The sequence below is a fragment of the Aythya fuligula genome, chromosome Z, assembly GCF_009819795.1.
Source record: "Aythya fuligula isolate bAytFul2 chromosome Z, bAytFul2.pri, whole genome shotgun sequence".
Taxonomy (NCBI): Eukaryota; Metazoa; Chordata; class Aves; order Anseriformes; family Anatidae; genus Aythya; species Aythya fuligula.
In genome coordinates, this window is record NC_045593.1 from 77,041,381 (window position 1) to 77,059,210 (window position 17,830).

General features: G+C 41.9%; 1 protein-coding gene across 1 annotated transcript; it reads right to left on the reverse strand.

The window, feature by feature from the left end:
- Positions 1–745: 745 nt before the first annotated feature.
- Positions 746–15,084, reverse strand: CKMT2 (creatine kinase, mitochondrial 2). The gene is made up of 9 exons (XM_032206293.1): positions 14,933–15,084; positions 13,529–13,727; positions 12,237–12,332; positions 11,565–11,786; positions 9,088–9,173; positions 7,058–7,181; positions 4,125–4,259; positions 3,626–3,751; positions 746–865 (listed from the first exon to the last, which is right to left on the reverse strand). The coding sequence occupies exons 1-9, from the start codon at positions 15,082–15,084 to the stop codon at positions 746–748; spliced, it is 1,260 nt and encodes a 419-aa protein (XP_032062184.1).
- Positions 15,085–17,830: the final 2,746 nt, after the last annotated feature.

A 17,830-nucleotide genomic window follows, 5' to 3' on the forward strand; every position in this document is an offset into this window, starting at 1 on the left:
TTGTTGTTGTTGTTTGTTTTGTTTTTGTTTTTTTGAGCCAGCTTACTGCAACCCATGGCCACAGGCCAGAAGTACTGGCTGAGGTTAAACTGAGAAGTGATCCGACGAATTCTCCAGGACTGAGAAAGGCTGAGGGTTTGGGATGACATGGTCAAGAAGTTTGTCTGCAGACTAGTCCCAGACAGAGAAAAGACAGGTCCCAAGCAGAGACAGCAGTGAGCTCCTAATGACAGGTCACAGCTTCAGAGACTGAAGCAACACGTGGCTGCCTGCTGCATTGAGCTCTGTGGTGCAAAAAGCTGAAAAAATGAGTGCTTCACAGCACCTGCTCTTCAGACTGGCAGATTTTGGCTGCCTGGACAGACACTGGAGAGAAGTGTGTCTGCAAATGAAAATCAAGTAATTATGCAAGATTTCAAAAGTACAGTCATAAGTGCAAATGCAGGCTCAAATTAAGGATTTGTGGTTTTTGCATTGTTCGGGTAGAACTTTTCTTATCACCAACCAGGAAAAGAAGGGGAAGCAGTCCACACAGAAGAGTGTACCACCAAGTTGGCTATATTGGATGTGTCCTACTAAAGCTGCATGAAAACTAAATTCTGCTGGTGCAACCAGACATCTGAAGAGACATTAGGTATCAGGTAGTGTTTATTACACAGAACATGTATACAGAGGTATACTGAAGTGTGTGACTGTCAGAAGGACAGCCAAATCTACCGTCAATTACCAGTCATCATCAGCCAGATCACTTCCTGCCAAACTGTGGCAATGGTGGTGGCACTTTGATGTCCTGGCCTCTTTCCAGTTTCTTCTCACAGTCAACAAGATAATTGACCCCATCAATGACAATCTGGACTAGTTCCACCTATGATGAGAAAAAAAAAAAGGGGGGGGGGGGGGGGGAGGGGAAGGAAATAAAAGCCTTAGATAATGCTGTTAATAGAGAAATGCCCAGAACCCACACTTCAGAGGGAGAGGCCATCATCCTAAACCTTCACTGGCTCTACTTTATCTACCACTCCTTTGTTTTCAGCTGATGTCTGAAAACTCGGGAGGGGGGTAGGAGGATTATCTACAGGCCCAGAGCAGCACCAAAATTTGCAATTCCGTATGTCAGAGTGTATTGGTGCTTTTGTTACCTTTTTCAAGATTGCTGAAGAGTACAAGATTCCTTGCTCCCATCAAACTTTCTCCACAGGCAGTGACAATTGTGGGCTGCAAGCCCTGTGGCACTGTCAGTGTCACAGTAGCCAGTAAGCTACAGCACTGATTTTTTCTTAATTTTCATGAGATGGTTCATTAGCAACCTTTAATGACTGGTTTGTTAAAACTGGGATCAAAGACTAAATCCCATTGTCTCTTTATTGTAACAGTCACTGATTTTCAAGGGATTTGTTTTTACTATGAAACATTTCAGTGGCTTAGAAGTTTATTGTTTGTTATAGACCAGCTGTGTTGGGAAATCAGAGGCCTGAATTTGCAGCCTCCAGGAGAACAGGAATTTCATATTATGTTTGCATTGACCAGTAACTGAAACAAAACAAAAATACAAATAATTTTATCTTACACCTTTGGGAACATAATTCAATTCTGCAATCACATTTACCACATAATAGAATTTATTTTATTATAAACTGAAAAAATATGTCTCCTAATAAAACACTTCTATCCTCTTGAGTTTGGCTTGTCTTATTTAGATTTCAAAATCTTCAAGGTATGGATAGTATCAATTCTGTTGGCTTAGTTCTCTGAATATTTGCCATACTGACTTCAGCCAGGCATCACTGACTTCAGTGGATGTCTTCATATAAGGAACAATTTATAGAGGGTTTATACAGTAGAACTCATTAATTAATTATGGTTTGTAATCCTTTTGTATTGTTAGCATTATTTTAGTATAAAGCATACATCGTGGTGTTTCAGTTATTAATAAATGTATTTGCTGCATACTGTTTTTCAAAACAATGGAGATTAATAGCTTTTCACTTCTGTATGTGAAAATGTCTGGGTCAACAGCTGCCTACATCAAACTCAGAAACCTAAAGTTTCCAAAGCCCTGTCCTAACACCCCTTGACTGTGAAGACATCTAAGGACATGCGTTAAGTAAGAAAGCATAGAAAACCTGGCCTGGCGCTGTCCCTTTGAAAATGCAAGGCAAGCAAGAAGGGGAAGCCAGCCGGCTGACTGTTTGAAATCAGGTGCAATCCAAGTGCACTATGCCAGGATTGTATTTGTGTTATGAATGCCTACCAAGTATCAGGCTGAATGCAGGTGTTGCGCTGCAACAACAGTGCTAAATGGCATCCATATATAGACTCTCAAAGCCTCTCAGTGCTGTGCTTGTCTGGGAAAACACACCTGGACCACACACCATTCTTTGCAATGGAGCTGTAACTTGCAGCAAAGCCCCCGAGGTAATTTAGAAGGGTGAGCAGGCAGCAATTCAAATCCTGACATGTACGAGCAGGTTGGCTACTAAGCCCAGGTTGTGCTTGGTGTTGTTCATGGAGAAAGGGTCTTCAGGAGGTACCTGTCCCACTAGGGCTTGCCCAGTTGGGCACATCTGAGGCACTGCAGCGCTAACCTAGGGGACGAAATACAGGTTTGGCAGAAGATTTGAACCTCTGTCTTCTATCTACTGAAAGAGAGCTCAAATCACTGGACTTACAGGGCCTTGGAAGGTTAATTTTTATATCATTGTTCTTGATGCAGCAAAGGGTGAATGCATCTGTGAAGCTGTAGATGTGTGACATGGCTTACAGCCTATTACCTGGAATAAGGATTTGGCTCAGGAAGAGCTAGTGGAATGAGGCTGTAACTCAGCCACTGTTGTTTCTTCCCCATCCTCCAGCAAAATTGCTCTAAGGTCCTTTTCTTCTTTGTAAAATACTCAACTGTGAAACTGAAATGAGGTTTGGGACCTTAGTCTCCCTGGAGAGCAGCTTCACCACTGGGCTGTATGGTCATTTCCAATTTCTGGCTCAACAAATACACATTCAAACTGAAATAACTTCAAAAGAAGTGCCAGAGATGAATCCATCTCATCACGGCCTACAGCCAAACAGGGAGAACTCAGAGCTGACAATTAAATCCTTGCCCTTATCAAAACACAGCTCTCTTGTGTCCTCTGCTCAGTGCAACACATGGGAAGGTACCAAAATTTCTCCATTATTCTGGAGTGAAAGGACTGAACTCATCCTGTTCTCGTACTGTGGAGAATGCACAGGACTGAATGCTGAAAGTAAAACAACACATTGACCCAGTCTTGCTGTCAGTGCCAAATTCTCTGGGTGGGTTAGGACACAATCTCTACTTCTTTCCCTGACATTTTGCAGTAGTTCACATTACTGGAGCATGGTTAGGGCTTTTCCCTCCCTGCCCCTTGCATTGCCGTAACAAGAATGGCAAGCACATAATGCGTGTTTGTAATTTTTTGCTGTGTAAGCATTTCCAATGGGCCAGGAAATGGAAATTGCCATAGCTCCACTGAGGCTGATGGTGACTCTAAGGCCAGAGTGAACCCAGATGGAGGGAGACTGGCTCATAACAGTACAAATCTGTGTTAAAAAAAAAAAAAATATATATATATATATATATATATATATATATATATTAAAAGGTTACCTCTGAGCGACCCATGCGGTCCAGGTTGGAGATATCGTACACATCTGCTACAGCTGCTGTGTCCACTCCACCAGTGCCACGCTTTTGCAGCCTCAGGTTCTCCAGGATTTTTGGAAACCTAGGATCCTAAAAGAATAAACAGGCTTGTTTTTACAGCCTTTTAACCTGTGTAATGAGCTGAATCCTTGTAATAGTATCTGTGACATAATAGCATCTCCAGAAGTACTGGCAGAGGTGGGTAGTTTTCTCAGTCCTTGGATTACAGCCTGTCGTGGTGGCTGTCTGATGAGTAGATTAATTTCCATAACAAATACAATAATTTGCAGAATAAAAGGTCACTTAATTAGTCCTGCATTATCCCTGGGACCTTGTTACACATGATGATGATGTGCAGTCTCTGTGAGCTGTTGTTTTTCATTTGTTCCTTTACAAATAATTTGTTCCTCTATAAATCAGAGGAGCTGACTTATGTCACTGGCCTTATACACAATGTACGTACCTTGCTAAGCTTGGGAAGCTTAACATGGACTCCAGCGCGTAAACCAGTTCCCAGGTTGGAAGGACAAGTCAGAACATACCCGAGGCGTTCATTCCACATGAACTCCCAGCCCCTCTCTTTAATTAATCTTTCAACCTGTGAAGGCAAAAAAAAAAAGAAAGTGAAAAGATAGAGTTGTATACATGTCTCATTTCAAGACACTTGCTTATAGCTCAGACTCTTCTCACCCTGTGCCTGCATTGATGATGAACTCCACTGATGCCAAGGGAACTGCATAAATACACACCTGAGTACAGTCTGGTTTGTCTCTGGTGTGAACTTTTGCATTCACCAGGCACCAAGGCCCCTACTGGATATTGCAAGGATTTATTCATCATTTTCTCACTATCAGTAGCTCGTGGACTCTTTGTCACTGTATTACAAAACTCCCTGTTATGGTGGTTTGGTACAGCCCTTGCAGTCATACATTCAAGATGGCACTATGGCTTCTGTGATGCATTTCTAACCTCCACATTTTTGGAGCAAGGTTGCAGAGCACAAGCCACAAAGCCTCAAGCACTACAGAACAGAAAAAAATAAAATAAATGAAATGAAATGAAATGAAATGAAATGAAATGAAATGAAATGAAATGAAATAAATAAAATAAAATAAAATAAAATAAAATAAAATGAAATGAAATTAAAATAAAATAAAATAAAATAAAATAAAATAAAATAAAATAAAATAAAATAAAATAAATAAAATAAAATAAAATAAAATAAAATAAAATAAAATAAAATAAAATAAAATAAAATAAAATAAAATAAAATAAAATAAAATAAAATAAAGCAACTAAAGGTGAGTTTTACATCATTTTCATGGTGATGCCATTATTCTTAGGGGGAGGACTCTTGATTTCAAAATGCCTAAATTTAACAGCCATACTTCCATTATAAGACTACACAGCTTACATATAATGCTTTTTGTTAGTAGATCTCCAACCAGATCAGAAAGTAGACTGAAATAATTATCCTCAGAAAAATCACATGGGTTCAACAACCTTTAAGTAGGTCAACTCTATCCACTCAGCTAAACCTCCTGGGCTGAAATCTGCAATCCCCAAACAATCCCAGTTCAGTTCTCCTCTTCCAGAGGAGAATTATATATGTACACCAGCTCATGTTTATGAGAACTCCACAGTGTAGGAGGGTAATTCTGTTCTGCAGAAGGATGCTGGTCAATTCCTTCATCCTCAGAGGTTTTCAGAAGTTTTAGCTTGATTTTCTGGTTATAGACCCACCTTTCTGGATCTCAGGGTCTTAAAAACAAATGAGACTGTATGTAGACTTTTTTTTAAGTAATATTTTAATGGGAATGGTCTTGATTCAGTAAGAAGCCTTCTGTCATGAATGCAATTATGCATGTAGCTGTGGATCAGTGGTGGACAAGAGTACAGATGGAAGATGCTGTGTTCTGCATGAGATGTAGGATGTTGGACTTGATGATCATGGAGGTCTTTTCCAAGCTAAACCTTCTATTTTATCAATTGTGTATTGTGTGCAGACACCAGAGTTGGGGGTAAGGAACAGACCACATCTGCTGCCTCAGACACCTGCTCTGATCACTGTCTGACCACTTCTTTTGGCCAGGTCCATGAGAAACTTCTGTTCAATCTGAACTAAGCATAGTAGCAGATGCAAAGCTGGCAGCAGCATCCACAAGCCATGTCACCAAGCCATGTCACCCCCCTGTAGACTGTTCAGTCTCACGAATATGCCTTGGCAACCTAACAGATCTTGGTGAACCACCCCAGTGCCAAAGAAGCATCCATTAGGTGGCTTCATTTTGCCAGATTCCCAAATTCACTACACACTCCAGCTTTCCCAAGGATGCCTGTGCTGGGGTCTGTGAATGGTACAGAAAGGATGCACAGCTGTATCAGCTCTACAGGTGCAGGAAATTTTCTGAGGCAGGGGTGCCTCTGGAAGGCCAGAGAAGCTGCTTTGCAAAGGTGAGGGAAGTGAAAGAAGCTGTTCAAGGCTGGCCCAAAATGTATCTCCATGCCCAGGAACAACAGCAGTGTGATGGAGACAAATGCTGTTCCTCCACAGTTCAGATGAAGTGAATGTACTAGCGATCCCAATGGGGAGAAATAATTGTTTTATAGAACATTATTCTTACAGTCTTGGAGACAATTTTCAGCCAATTTCAACCTTACATAGCTTAACCAATAGGGCTTTGTATGCTATGGCCATCCATCCAGGAATTATATGGACAGGGACGGTGGAGAAGAGCTTTCTGCCATGTCACCTGTCCCACTGCACCTTTTTTGCTATACTGCATGTGGGGCAAAGTAAAATAATCCTTCTCTGCTAAAATATTTTTTTTTTCCTGTGCCAGGGCAATACAGGGGGCTAAGTAACATGGCCATCTTGCAGCCACACCTGGACTGTCTGGACAAAACTGCTGTAGCCCACATGCCACCCACAAAGGCTGTTTTGGTCTTTAGGAGTAGCTAGACCAGAATGAAATATAGGAGCTATGGCTACAGGGTTTTGTATCTTAAAATGCTTAATTTATTATTTCCCACAGCTTGCAGGCACAAAGTGGTGAAGAAGGGATATTTCTTTAGCCAGCCCATGCCGGAGACTGTAATACAAAAGCTACAAATACATTTTATTATTCAATTTTATTTTTCTATTCTATTCTATTCTATTCTATTCTATTCTATTCTATTCTATTCTATTCTATTCATATATTTATTCCCTACAGCTCAGCTAGCAATTTGCCTTTGCATCTTTCTTTAGCTGCACTAGTGTGGGTTGCTGTTTGGACTGGTGTTACTTCATTTTGTTGCTCCTGGAGATGCCAGATTAGTGTGAACCACGGTAAGCGGTGCTGACAACAGCCCCACAACACACAGGCAGGAAAAACAAACTCATTGAGTTACTACCTCTTTTAAGCCACGGCAAAATCTTTCAAACACCCGTTTCATGTTGCCACCCTTCTCCATGGAGATCACCCTGGTGTGGTCCTCTTCATTAATCCAGATGAGAAATGTCTTGTCATTGTTATGCCTGGTTGAAAGGAGAGAAGTGTCTTTAAAGTATGAGACTGAAAAATAATTCTCACTATCCTCAGCTTTATCACAGACTTTTGAGACTGTGGGGTGGCTAACTGCAGCAACATGACATTGTTATGAAGAGTTAGGGATGAGCCAGGAGGAATGTGTGCACTCCAGCTCGAGTGCAAGGGGAGAAGACCAGCCCTGCATCTGCCATCAGTGGGGACATTTTCTTTTCAATCATAGAAAACTGCACAGCTAGGAAAAAACCCTGACATTTACGTGCTGCTGGGGGCATAGCACTATGTACTCACTTTGTTGTGTTCTCTGAATCAAATCCCAGAGCCCACTGTGTCTCTTGGTTGCACTGGATGGCTGCGTCAGTCAAGATACATGTTGGACATGCGGACACTGCATTGCAGATGCTGGCTTGTCAGTCAAGCTACAGATGCCTGAAGTTACCCACTCATGCTTCAAACAGATCCCTTGTGTCTAGGTTTGTGAAGTGCAGGGTCAAACCTGAGGTGACTTTTCCTCGCTTTCCTCTACTTTCTCTGTCTTTCACTACCACATCTCTTGCAGCAGGTACGAGCTGATTGGTATGATCAAACTCATTTGTACAAATACCGGAATATCAGAAAGGTTGAAACACATGAAATTTGGAAGATGAGGTTCACTAGGCCTGACTATGAGCTTGTCTTCTGCCAACATAAAGCTGATCAGGTGTGAACATCCTGTGCCCTGACATTAGAGTCACCCGAGGCCCAGCAACTTAATTTTCAGTCACATACTAATACTTAGGGTAGGCTTTTTTAAAGAGGCTGATGTCAGCCTTACACAGCTCCCCTTTAATTAGTGACCTCTTCCCATTGCTGTGGGGTGGGTGGCTTTCAACCATGCCTTCACTGCTGCAGAGCTTAGGGGGAATATTCCTGCAGCCCAAAACAAGGACAGGATCCCAAGCTTTCTAAGAAAAACAAATGCCAGATTATGAATGCCTCTAGACAACAGTTTCTTGCAGAAGAAGGGTGTGTTTCCCAATTTGGCTCACTGAAATACTTTCCAATCACAGGTCTGTTGTATTCAGATCACTGGGTAGTATCTACATTGTTGGTATTTTTTCTTTTTGTTTGTAGAAACTACCTCAAATTTATCATTTTCCTAGAGCAAACCTCTTCCTCAGATATAAATGGAGACCAGGAAACCAAGATGAAGTTCCTTGAAATAAAAAATCCTTGTGATTTCCCGCAGGTCATCAGGTTTCATGGGTGGTCAGGTTTCATAGTGCCTGCTCCCCAACAGAAAGCAGCTTTAGCTTGTTACAGTAACACTGGATGTGCTTCTGAACACCAGCCAGTTTTGCTTGGAGAACAGATTTTTTTTTCACCACATAAAGATCAAACCTCTTTGAAAGACCCCGAACCTGCCTAGAACAAGAAGATGAGTCCTTTTTGCCTAATTTTTCAAAATTAAAACATCCAGTATTCTCTCTATATATACTAGGATGGATGTAGATGTAATACACTGCCCAGGCTCCCACTATTATCTTCTAGTGTGCACAGATTTGGGGTCTATTCTTCCCATTGTCTCCCTAGAATATATTCTGTTTGGGCACAAAATACATCAAGTGTGTTGTGATAGAAGAAAACAGACCTAGAATAAAATGGGAAATTCAGCTTCTGCTGTATCTTATCTTTGTCCAGTTTATTTGGAGGGAGTTACTTTTTTAGGTTGGGGAGCAAGGAGGGGGGACAGGAGTCTGTGATACAGGGTCCTGCAGCTGTATTACCATCTTTTAAAAGCAAACTGAGATTGCCGTGAGTATCAGGACAAAGTGACTGCAACGTTAGGACAAGCAAGGAGACTAGTAATACAATCCTTAAAATGCAACACACACTTCTGCATGCCACACAACATACCAGATTCCTCTGGCATCTGGCCAGTCACGAGCCATCCCAGCACATGTTAGCAAAGGAGACACTGGCTTGTCAAAGAGAAAATGATCCTGCACACCAAAATGGGGCCAAAGAGAAAGAGAAAGAGAAAAAAATAAAAATAAAATAAAATTATTGAAGTTTATTCAGTATCACGCTGTCTCAATGCATTTTGCATGAAAGCAATCAATGTACAAGTAAATCACATGGTGCATTCTGTGAACCTGGTTCCTTCTGGAAACTAAAAGCACATTACCCAGCAATTTGCCTGAATCTTGCAGGTTCTCACTGGCATTGGTAATCTGACAGTGTTTTGCCAGAAAACACTTTTCAAGCGCAGGGAGGAGTGGGAGGTGGGACCTAACACACACAAATGGCAGAGAAAACTCTGCAAGGATGGATGGCTGGAACCAGAGATGCTCTCTGCATACAGATGAATTTCATTGTAGGAGAAGGCAACAGTCTTTAAAGGCTGCAGAATACCCAGTGCTAGGTCTGCAGTGAGATCTCTGCAGCACAAGGGTTTAGCAGTGTATTCAGAGCAGGAAGTCGGGGTAGGAATTATGCCCATGCTGGGTTTGCCCTTTGGCATCATGGATTTGTTCCACTCCTCAGCAGTGATGCCATTTCTGAGTTAATAAATGTTAATAATTGGTGTGCCACCGACTTGCCACATTTCAAATCATTTAGCTTTGCTTTTTTAACTGAGCAATATTTCTTTTTTTTTTTTCAAAGCAAGATTTTCATTTGCTTAAAAATTATTAGTTCTTAATTCCTCAAACACTGCCATATCAAATACTGTTAATATTTTTTCTTCTTCTTCCCCTAGACTTTAATTAAGAACAGTGAGACAAGCTATCCTGAATAAATATGACATGGTGGAGAAGCTGATAAGCTTTACTTTTCCTTACTTTCTTTTCTTCATCAGTGGAGTATTTAAGACTTTCATCTCTGAATACCATGTGATGGGCATGATGCAGCCAGAACCCCAGCCATGCAGGAAAAAAAGACATAGGGTTCTCTTTGCTCACCACAGGGACACAAAATTACTTTCATTGGTTTGCTCTACTGTGTCCTTTTGTTTGGGAGGAAAATTCCTCCTTTTGCAAGAAAAAACTGAGCACCATTACTTTCCATTATGTGCATAAGGGCCCAATCATCAATATGCTGATGTCCTTCAGTGCTGAGTACCTACCTTTCAGCTGTCACTGATTTGATCCTACAGAGATTGAACAGTGCCTGTTAAAGGCTGGCAGCAAGCCCTAAGAAACCTTGGAGTTCTGAAGTCCTAAAACACTGAATGGAGCAAGCAATGGTATGAGTAAATGATGGAATCTGGGGTTACAACACTCAGTGCCCTGAATTTTATAAATATACATTGGTAATCTAAAATGATAACCAACATTTTGTCCATAGATGTAATAACAAGGACACTCAATTAAAAAAGTTATTGACCTTACATCCGTTCTTAACTCCTGGTTAATTCATGTCATAACACCTAGTTGCATGGTTTTAAATAGTTATGTTACTTCATCAACTGCCTTTTGGTTGATGTTATGAATTACTGTGTTGTGAATATAGTTACCAGGGTACAACCCTTCTTTTGAATATTTTAAAATGGACATTCAGTGTTCTTTTTTTAAAACAAACAAACAAACAAACAAACAAACAAAAACAGTCTTTTAGATTTTTGTAGTTTCTACAGTCCAAACATGAATCATTGTTATGGATTTTCAGGATAGTTTCCTGTTGCCCATTTTTGCCAGGTAAGCACTTTGGACACCTTGTTTATCTCAAACTACTCTCTGCAGTAACTGAACAATGACATGCTGAGACAAAATCCATGGTGAAAATCCTTGTTTTTCCATCTGCATGACAAAACTATTGTTATGGACCTGATCCTTTAGGTCCTTGAACACAGTTCCAGGACTGGGAAAAGGTCAGTGGGGTGCAGTTGACTACCAGCATTCTGGGGAAATTAGAATTTATGTAGTTTTGACATAAAGAAATTATAACCAAAAGTACTCCCTCCAGCAGTCTAGACTACAGATAATATGCAATGTTCATCTCAAAGTAGTAGATAACATTTTTAGTTAGTATGGTTATTAATATGGAAAATATCAATCTTTGCTCAAGGAAACGACCAATAAAAACTCCAGAATTTACTCATTTTTTGTCCATAAAAAGGTGGAAGTAGCCATGCATATTTGATTTGACACAGAGCTTGCTATCTGGAATACCTGGAATTCCACATGTTGGACCTGGATAGTATGTATTTTTGCCAAAACACAAATGCTGGAAAATTTACCATTACGTTAACAATATTGCTGGGCCATTAATTACTGAGTTAACACTGATTATTGTCCTTAGCTACACAGGAAACTATATACCCCAAAGGAAAGTGAAGGATAAAAATAAACGAGGGTAAGAGAAGACGGTGTCAGTACCAGAGCTATACTTACATCAATAAGCTGCTGCTGATCCCTCTCGGACATGTTGGTCAAGCTGTAGTACTTTCCAGAAAGGTCTCCTTTCAGCCCAGCGAGGGCGGTGACCACAACATTTTCCACCTCTCTCCTCTCTGCTCTGGTGCAGGCAGGAGGAAGGCTGAGGCCACGGATGCTACGTCCAGTGCGCACACGTGATGAGAGGACGTAGCGCTCATCAAACTGACCATGGGTGATCTGAGGAAAAAATTTTATTTTACTTTTTAATTCACACACAGTGCCTCATTTTGTACTCCACCACTGAAGGAAAAATGCCATTCTACAGAAAGAGGGACATTTTTCTGCCCGAGGATCTCAACTTTCCCATGATATCACTAATACTCAGGGTACCACGAGCCCCTCAACGCTTCAGACACTAGGAGGATGTTTTATGAACGATTAGTTTCTTTGGCTGAAAGGATGTGGTGGAGTAACCAGCTGGTCCTTTATGGCCCCACCATGGAGGGGCCAGGAGGCCAGGTATGGAAGATCTTTTGAAAGGGGAAACCCCAAAAAGATGCTGAATCACAGAGCAGTGGAACAATGAAGGAAACATTAGGCATCAAATAAGAACTACAACATACACTACTGTAATTGTAAGAAGCAGTCCTAAACCTTTATTTCCTCATCATTTTATTTCAGTCCTACCTTGGATGCATCCAGGTCAGTGTGATGCTTCATTGTGCGTGGATCATAGCCATTATGTCTCGCTTTAATGACAGGGTCAAAAATCTCAGCAAACACCTGTGGAGCCAAGAGAATTTAGAATGAGTCTGCAGCATCACAGAAACAGTTAAACGCGCCAGCCTCAGACACAGGAGAACCCCCCTGACATGGGACCCTGGGTGACAGGCAAAAAGGGGGCTTTGCAAATGCTGACAAAGGTAAATATGAAAGGAAAGGGTCATTTCGACCTAGACAGTGCTCTACAGTGGTTGCTCATCCTCACAGCAAAATGAAGGTGCAACTGCACATTAGTTAAGTTACAAGCCTACTCTAGATGCCACGGGCAGGCACTGGACATGGTGGCAACCAGACTGGGTTTCAGGATGCATTACCAACCAGAACACACAGAGTCTCTTGACAGCTTGCCTCCTGCTCGTGCAGTGATACCATGGTCCTCATTAGAGCCCCTTGGCTCGTGTGTATCAGCAGTGGCCACAACCACACCTCCATTCAGTCTTGGAGCAGTAACCCTGGAAGTTTTTCAGGGCAGTCACCACATCTAAAGGAGAAAACTGAACCACAGGAGCTGATGACCCAGAATGCCAGATGTCCCAGCCCAGACTCAGCAGCCCAGCATTTAGGCTGCTGTTAAGAAACTGTATTATAACAGGTAACATAGTGCGGTAGACTGAAGGAAGGAGACAATTGACTTCAATAAAAACAAAGAATTTTCAAACAAGGATTTTCTTTTTCCCTTATCTTCTTAATATTTTGGAATTAAATAACCCTATTCATCCTAATGCTGTCTATTTTATGCTTTTGTCATGATCCAATAGCTGTAGCTTAAAGGTGTCTGGCAGTTCCCAGATGTTTTAATTTCATTTCTACCTCAGCTGTTCCACAATGCAGTTTCCACATTACCTTCATTTTGTGTGTCTCAGGGTTGCATAGTTTTCCCACAAACTAAGTTTAGTAGTAGGAAGGAGGGCAGTTGCTAGAGGCAGGTAGAGTATTGCTCCCAAGCAGCTGCATTTTATTAGCTTTGACTGCAATAGAGAGGGTACCTGTAGCAATGCCTCATGTCCGCACATTTCCTAATGTGGAAGAGTAGGGAAAACACTGTCTTTATGCACATGGCATGCTACAGATATACTCTCTGGCATTCTATTTATCTCAGGAGCACATACCCTGCCAGTTCATCTAATGAGCTCTTGGGAACTACAGCATTAAAAAAAAAAAGAAACAAATGTGATAGTGTTATGAAAATATTTTACCTCGTAGGATTCTTCATCACCTGCCACCATGCCCACAGTTTTAATGAAAGGATGGCCAGGATTGTCCACCCCAGTTTGGATGCACTGGTCCAGGGTGTAGCCATTGGGAGTCATCTTGTCCCTTAGCTTAGCATAAATGGCTGGAGTGAGGCACTCAGCCATGCAGTTGTTGTGTTTGCGAAGATCCGGATAGTCGGCGCTGAAGAGAAAAAAAGCAAATAAACAAGCAATTAACACCAAAAATTTAAACAGTGATCCTTGATAACTTACGGATGTATTAAAGGGATCATGAGATACGGAGCACACAGCATGGTTTAAAAGCATAATTAGTTCTTAGTTTATACATTGCATCAAATTTTAGGAGGGGAGGAACATTCAGGACACTCCAAATACCCCAGACTGTGCTTGGATGGGCAACCACACTGGCAATTGCATCCTTCTTCTACCTGGGGCATCCAGGAAAGTGAATCCCAGTGAGCTTTGAAAGTGTATTGAATCCCATCAAGTCTCTGTTGAGACACTCCTAGTCAGAAATAAACAAGCTATAACATTGTTTTGTTGAGTAGGAAGGGAACTAAATGTAGCTGAAGAAAGGTTTGCAATTCTGAGCCAAGGTGCTCTCGCAGCTTGTCAGTGATGGGCATGAGTGGGGCTGTCTGGTCTATGTCAGTGCGGAAGTTAACTTATCCGTAATACCTGGCATTGTAATGGCATTATTATTACTTACATGCAGCTGCATCATATTCCAGCCAGGGAAAATGACAATATGCTTTAGGAAGACATTTTTGCAATCGAGTGAGACCCCATCTACCTTGTAACAATTTGCCTTATGCACAACATTATTATTTCTATAAGAATTTTAACTAAGGTGTTTTTCACTACAGTCTGCCAACGCCTGATCCACGTTGTTTCTCACAAGTATGGCCAGCAACATCAACCTACACAGAAGGTCTGTAGTTAGTTTCTAATAATAAGGAACCAGTTTGTAACAGAATTAGAAATATTTCAAGTACAGTAGTTACACAGGAGATTTCTTTGTTACTTGCATAGTGAAAATACGTTCACAGTTCCCAATGGTAGAGTCTGTACAGTCAGCCAGTCCCGTCGGTGCTGCAAAGCATTCGACAACTGATGAGATAAAATAAGGACTAATTTAGTGCTTTGCCAAAAGCTTGAAGCCTTATTTAGGCTTGCCATTGTTTGAGGTTTTTTGAGTGTTGATACTATCACACACCCCTGCTTTCTGGTCTTGAGAGCCACTGTTGGTGCTACCTAAAACTGGGGTGACCAGCAAAGGGTGCTGTTTGTCAGGTCATCACCGTTCCTTGGACACACAGACCGGGTGGCTGCACGAGGACTCCTCCTGCATGGTGCCCAACGTGACACCTAGCCCAAAGCGCCCACCTGGGAGGGAAAAGCTTCCGCTTCTCTTGAACAGCAGCCTTCAAATTTTGCTGGTTGAGGAGGTACCCGGTGGTGAGCACCCCCGTGCCAGCCGCTGCGAAGAGTGCAGCAGTTGTACGGCCAGCAAGGAGACGACAGAAAGTGCCAGCCATCCCGCTCAGAGGTGATGATCTCTGGAAGAGAAGGCAGCCTGTGATCAGCCCAAAAGCCCTCACATGGTGCAAATGACAGAAAAACATTTTTAACAGCAGCCCAATAGAGGAAGCAATTTATCTTTATTATAGGTTTGCACTGAAATAATGTGTGCAGACAAATGGTCAGCATTCATGGTTTCCCTATACATGTACTTTTGGTAGAGGTAGAAATCAGTTGGTTTTTAGTACTGTACTGAGCACACAACTCTAAAAAAGAATATTTTATTTTTTTTTAATGACTTAGGGCTATACTTGAGTCCTTTAGCTTGCTCCATAGCAACAACACGTAAGCTGGAGACATCTTTTCAGTGGCCAGAAAGGAACAGCAAGGTACTGAGTGCTATAGTCACATGTGATGGGATGTAGCAAGGTTCCCTTCAGTGCCATCACCTACAGAAACCACAAACTCCTGCGCCTTTTCCAGGCTAACGTGACCTGCTAAGCACTTTGTGATTTTTCTTCCATAGGAATAAAGTTGGAGTAGGCTAGAGATCATCCAACTCACCAAAGGAAATGGTGCTTAATATGCATGAGACCTGAAAATTCTGACAGGCATGGAAAATGGGAGCCAACTCTTCATTGCCTTTTCCAATATAAGAATATGCTCAATCAAACTGGAGTGGGGAAAAAAAAAAAAAAAAAAAAAAGAGGTAGGTGTAGGTAGCTCTCTACACCAGTGGCCAAAGACTGATAAAATTCCTTGTCAGAAGAAAGATGATGTGGGTACAGACAGTGTGTATAGTTTCAGCGTGAAACTGGGCAAGCATGTGGAACAGAGATTAACTGGGCACTGAGCAGACAAAATGAAACAGGCTAACAAAATTCTCTGATGAGAAAACAGTTGGAAAGCTGTGCAGAGGAAAACGATCTGGGGGTGTTGGTCAATTCTCGCCTGAACATGAGCCAGCAGTGTGCTCAGGTGGCCAAGAAGGCCAAGAGCATCCTGTCTTCTATCAGGAATAGTGCAACTAGCAGGACCAGGGAGGTGATTGTCCCCCTGTACTCTGCTCTGGTGAGGCCACACCTGAGTGCCTCAAGAGCACCTCGAGTGCTGTGTTCAGTTTTGGGCCCCTCAGTACAAGAAGGATGTCGAGGTGCTGGAGCGTGTCCAGAGCAGGGCTACGGAGCTGGTGAAGGGCCTGGAGCACGAGTCCTGTGAGGAGCAGCTGAGGGCACTGGGGTTGTTTAGTCTGGGGAAGAAGAAGCTCAGGGGAGAGCTCATTGCTCTCTGCAGCTACCTGAAAGGAAGTTGTGGAGAGCTGGGGGTCAGCCTCTTCTCACAGATAATGGCCTCAAGTTGAGCCACGGGAGGTTTAGATTGGAAACAAGGAGACATTTCCTCTCAGAAAAAGCAGTCAGGCATTGGAACGGGTTGCCCAGGGAGGTGCTGGAGTCACCGTCCATGGGGGAATTTAAGTAAAGCTTGGATGTGATGCTTAGGGACATGGTTTAGTAGGTAATATTTGTGGTAGGAGGACAGTAGAAATAGATGATCCCGGAGGTCTTCTCCTACCTTGATAATTCTGTGATTCTTTTCTATGATTCTTTGGCTCTGCTCTCCTCTGAGCATCCACCTATGGCCACTGGGCTGTGCAGTCCACTGCTTTGGATCACTATAGTCATTTTTAACACTTGAAATACTATGAAAATTTATAGAAATACTCTGTACCTATCAGGCAACTATACCGATAGGTTTCAGAACAGAAAATTTGTCTGGAGAAACCCAAATAAATTGAGTTCTTTAAGACAAAAGGTGTCACTAGCAGAAGTACATTATAAGTAGCTGTTTCTGACACAGCATCTGAAGAAACGGAGGCCTTTCCTCCTTCAAAATAAAGAGAGACTCTCATTTGCTATTGTACCACACATCCTGCACAAAGACCTAAAATAGGAATGGACGTAATGGGTGCTAAAATCAGAGGCCCTGCTGCAGTGGCGCAGGGACAGGCAGCAATGCCAGCAAGATTACCCAGGCTTAAAATACCTCATAGGAATCTGTGTGCCCGATTAATCCATTATTCCCAGTAACATGTTTGGAGTTCAGCTATGGCCTTGGCCTTGGGATTAAGACCAGGTTTGAGCAACCTGCCCATGGCAGGGGTGTTCAAATTAGGTATTTTTAAGATCCCTTCCCGCACAAACCATTCCATGAATCTGTGATTCTATGATTATGTCGGAAGTACAGGGAATCTCTCATTCTAGCAAAGAAAATGGCATGTTCTGTGATAGTCTGAGGAAAAGAATGGATGTGTTTTCTTCACAGTATCAGAATGCAGCTAGTTTTGCAAGTGACTGTGTGTTTCTGGGGAAGACGTATGTCCTATTTAAATAAATGACACAAATTACATTTTGTGTCACTGAAGAAAACTTTTTCTTAAAACTGGACTCTGACAAGTCTGTTTTGGGAAATTGACAAGGAAGAGTTACAAGGAGACAGGAACTTTCCCCCAGGATAAGCTGCTTCTGTTGTTTTGTCAAGGTTTTAAAAAATGCAGTTCTTTGGATAATTTCTTTAACATTCTTTCAGAGGTTAAATTAAACACCTCAGAGTACTTGGCTTTCTTTTCAATGAACACAAGTGTTCTAATTTCCAGTAATTTCCATGAAGATCTGAGTTAACTAGCTGCAAACCCAGCAATTTGGCTTTTCCACTCCTGTCTAAGGAAAATTGAAATGCTGCACCTCCATCTTTTCTGACAGACCT

What these genes read in the sequence shown, in the direction of transcription:
- CKMT2 (XM_032206293.1), bottom strand. Translation starts at nt 15,084, where the DNA reads ATGGCTGGCACTTTCTGTCGTCTCCTTGCTGGCCGTACAACTGCTGCA. An exon ending in GTGATGAAGAATCCTACGAG is followed by an intron (nt 12,333 to 13,528) that starts GTAAAATATTTT and finishes TTGGCTCCACAG; the next exon opens with GTGTTTGCTGAGATTTTTGA. An exon ending in CTGACCTGGATGCATCCAAG is followed by an intron (nt 11,787 to 12,236) that starts GTAGGACTGAAA and finishes TTTTTTCCTCAG; the next exon opens with ATCACCCATGGTCAGTTTGA.